Below are 4188 nucleotides of genomic sequence, written 5' to 3' on the forward strand. Positions count from 1 at the left end.
CTCGTCCTTGACCATTGTGATTCCACCTTTCTTCGAAACCACATGTATAGGGCCCGCCCAAATGTTGTCAGAATTGTGGTCTAGAATACTTGTTTGTAGCAGCTTGGTGTCCTTTTTCTTTACAACCCCCATCAGTTGAGAATTCAGTCTTTCTTGAGGTTGTCTCATTAGTTTAGCATCACTTGATAAGTCAATACAAAACAAAGAATGATCTTTAATCGGATGCTTCCCAGATTCCAACGTGTTGAAGCACACTTTCTTGTCTCCTATCTCCATTGTCAATGATCCTGCATGCACATCTATCTTGGTTCATGTTGTCATCATGAAGGGTCTTCCCAAGATAATAGTGTTTGGACTGATTCCTTCTTCGTCCTTCACGTCCAAGATATAAAAATCTGTAGGAAAAATTAACTTGTCTACTTGGAAAAGCACGTCCTCAAGCACACTTGCAGGGTTAACTGTGCTACGGTTCGCCAGTTGAATGACCACACCAGTAGTCTTAAGAGGTCACAAAGATATAGAAGTAAACACTGATAAAGGCATTACATTAATGGAAGCCCCTAAATCTAGCATGGCACTGTCAAACTTTGAATTTCCAATAACACAAGGAATAGAAAACATACCTGGATCCTTGCATTTTCACGGTATTTCAATATTCTTCTTAATCAAGCTTGACATATTTCTTCCCAAATTCATAACCTCATTATCCCCAAAACGCCTTCTATTTGTGCAAATTTCTTTCAAAAACTTGGCGTATTTAGGGATTTGCTTAACAGCATCTAGCAAGGGAATGCTAATCTCCACCTTTTTGAAAGTATTCAAGATCCCTTGGTCTATCTCCTCCATTTTTTTGTTTCTCAGCTTCAACCAATTAGGATATGGAGTAGGTGGAGAATAAGATGAAGAAGAATTTTTAGAAGAAGAGTTAGGAGGTACTAACCTGGATTTTTTAGTGGTAGTCTCAGGTGATGCTTCATTTGGTCCTCCATTGTCATCAACTTGTTCATCTTTATTATTCTTATCTTCATCCTCTTGGGCTCCTTTAGGGCCTTGTACTTGCTTACCCGTTCTTAAAGTAATAACACTTACATTTTGCGGGTTGATTACTGTTTGTGCATGCAACTTATTTGACTCCTTAGCCTCTAACTTTTCCACCCTCTGAGTTAAATCTACAATTAATTTCTTGATTTCTGAATTTTTCTCAAGCATTATTTTCATGAAATCTTGCAGTGACATTTCGGGTTGAGGTTGATGCCTTTGTTGAGGTGGAACATAAGGTTGTCAGTTCTGCTGATACCTATTGGAGGATGAATCATGATAATTCTGGTATGGTCTATTTCCTTCAATCATGTTTGCAGCAAAAACTTGAGATGGGTTTTCCAAAGTAGTTTCCATCAAGCTAGGACATTCATCAATGTAGTGATTAGTTGAAATGCAAATTTCACACTTCTTAGCAATTTGTGGAGTGGAAGTTTTAAACAAACTTGCAATCTTGTCGAGTTTTCTTTCTAGCTTATTCAATCTTTCCTCTATCCTTTTTCCATCAAATACACCATTTTCAATTTCATGTACTCCTTTCAACAAAGCCACTGAATTTTCTCTTGTTCCTTATTGTTGATTATCTACTACCTTTCGTTCTATTAGATCTATCCCTTCTTCTGGTGACCTATCTAAGAAAGATCCTCCGCTTGCAGCATCTGCCCATGACCTATTAGTTGGATTTAAGCCTTCATAAAAGCTTAGAATGAAGTCTGCCATTTGGAGTTGACGGCATGAAGCACATAGCTTCTTGAATCTTTCCCAATATTCACTGAGATTCTCTCTATCTCTCTATCTTATATCTTGTATTTCTCTATGGATGGCAGATAATTTGGATGCAGGGAAATACTTTTCAAGAAATAGTCTTTCAATGGTTTCCNAATTTGTAATCCGTGCAGAGAGATAATACCACCAATCTTGAGCTGCTCCTTGAAGAGTAAAAAAAAAAAGCTCTCATCTTCAGGCTTTCTATTGTGATCCTGGGAGATCTGAAGTTTTCACACAGCATGTGGAATTGTCTTAAGTGTTTGTGTGGATTCTCCCTTGATAACCCATTGAACTTCGGTAAGGCATTTAGTAGGTCAGGTCTCAACTCTCACTCCTCATTAGGGTATTCAATGTTACTTTGGGTAACTGTATTGTGGGAAGTGGCTAATTGTCTAATGGTTCTCTTGTGCCATTCTATTTGGGTTAGGATCAGGTAAGGGAATGGTGTTACCAATAAGGAGTATTGGTAAATCTTGAAGAATTGTTTTGATGATGCTGCAAGAAGTGTTATTTGAAGAGGACATTAGAATTATTTAAAAAGCAACTTGTAGAAATTGAATGTAGTAGGAAAGTCTTAAATAAATTGTAAACCTTGCATTTTCTACTAGAATAATCGATTACGAATAAGTAACAATCGATTATCACTTGTATTTTGTACTAGAATAATCGATTATGGACAAGCAATAATCGATTATCACAAGTCGTTAAGGAATAATCGATTATCATTTGATATAATCGATTATCACATTTTTGAAAAACCTGTAACGGACTTAAATAATCGATTATCACTTACAATAATCGATTATTCGTGGCAGTTGGGACTTCACCTTTGATATTCAGAGTAGATGGTTATATATAGGGTTTCTGAGAAATTCAAATGCAACGTTCTTGAACTGAAAGCTCAAAAGAATACTGTTTGTTAGAGGAAGTTCTCAGTAGCTTGTTCAAAGTTCCCTTGCTTGGTCTCGTGAATAGGAGAGGCTCGCGTATCGTGTGTCGATAGTCAGAGCAGGCTCTCTTCGAGTTAGCAAGGTGCTCTGCCTGGTCTCGTGAATAGGAGAAGCTCGCGAATTGTTGGTCGATTGTCGGAGCGGTTCTCTTCGAGTTGGCTGAGTGTCATTCTTCCGGTTCGTTCGTCGAAGGAAGGTTTGTTTTTATCAGTTCTCATTCACTGTCTATTGTAATCTGTGAAAGATTTTTAGTGGAACTGTTAATCACTCTTTACAGTGATTAACCACTGGATGTAGATTCTGTTGAATCGAACCAGTATAAAAATACTTGTGTGATTTTTCTATTCCCTGCACTTGTTCTTTTTGTCTGCACACAAACTGTTCGATAAATTTTCTGAAAGAAAATTGTTTTTCGAAAAAAGGACCAACTTCTTTTAAAAAGGTGACCAAACACGCTTTTCGCTTACTCTAAGTTTAATTCCACTGCACTATACTCTTCAAACCATACCTCGCTGGTACCAACAATCGGTATCAGAGCTTGCTTTGATAGTTTTTCAAAATTTGCGAAAATGGCCGGTCATAACCAAAACCTTGTATATGCCGAGGGTGCTTCCATTAACAGACCACCACTTTTTACTGGTGATAACTATTTCTTCTGGAAAGTCGGAATGGAAATTTTTATGGGGTCTATTGACACAGGCATCTGGGAAGCTGTACAAAATGGTCCTTATATTCCTACAAGCACAGTTGATGGTGTAGAGGTAGAAAAAATTTATTTTAATTGGACTGCTGAAAAAAATAGACGAGCTCAGTTTGATATTAAAGCTCGCAATATTATTTCATCTGTTGTTGTACTTGATGATTTTTATAGAATTTCAGTGTGTAAGACAGCACAGGAAATGTGGGAAGTCCTCAGGGTCACTCACGAAGGAACAGAGGATGTGAAACGCGCAAGGAAGAACACTCTCATTCAAGAATATGAAATGTTCAGAATGCAACCTGGAGAAATAATTTTTGATGTCCAAAAGCGTTTCACTCACATTGTGAATCACTTGACTGGGTTGGGTAAGACCTTTGATACTGATGAATTAAATGTAAAAATTTTGAAATCATTAGACAGGTCTTGGCAACCAAAGGTGACTGCCATCACGGAGTCTCAGAACGTCACTCAGATGTCGATGCCAATTCTGTTTGGAAAGCTCCGTGAGCATGAGCTTGAGTTGAGGAGACTAATTGCTGAAGAGGATCAAGGCAAGAGAAAGACACTAGCCTTCAAGACCGAGATCTCTAAAGGAAAGAATTCTAAGAGGATTGAAGATGATGATTCTGATGATGAGGAGAACATGAGCCTCATGATAAAGAAGTTTGCCAAATTTATGAAAGCAAAAGGAAAAGACAAATTCCGCAAAGAAAGGAGAGAAAATCAAGAATC

The 4188-nt window shown here is 37.7% G+C and overlaps 1 protein-coding gene across 1 annotated transcript; it reads right to left on the minus strand.

Annotated features, from left to right (window-relative positions):
* Positions 1 to 309: 309 nt before the first annotated feature.
* Positions 310 to 1236, minus strand: LOC106752690. Its single transcript, XM_014634425.1, has 2 exons — positions 700 to 1236; positions 310 to 498 (listed from the first exon to the last, which is right to left on the minus strand). The coding sequence occupies exons 1-2, from the start codon at positions 1234 to 1236 to the stop codon at positions 310 to 312; spliced, it is 726 nt and encodes a 241-aa protein (XP_014489911.1).
* Positions 1237 to 4188: the final 2952 nt, after the last annotated feature.

This window comes from Vigna radiata, unplaced genomic scaffold (genome assembly GCF_000741045.1).
Source record: "Vigna radiata var. radiata cultivar VC1973A unplaced genomic scaffold, Vradiata_ver6 scaffold_43, whole genome shotgun sequence".
Lineage (NCBI taxonomy): Eukaryota > Viridiplantae > Streptophyta > Magnoliopsida > Fabales > Fabaceae > Vigna > Vigna radiata.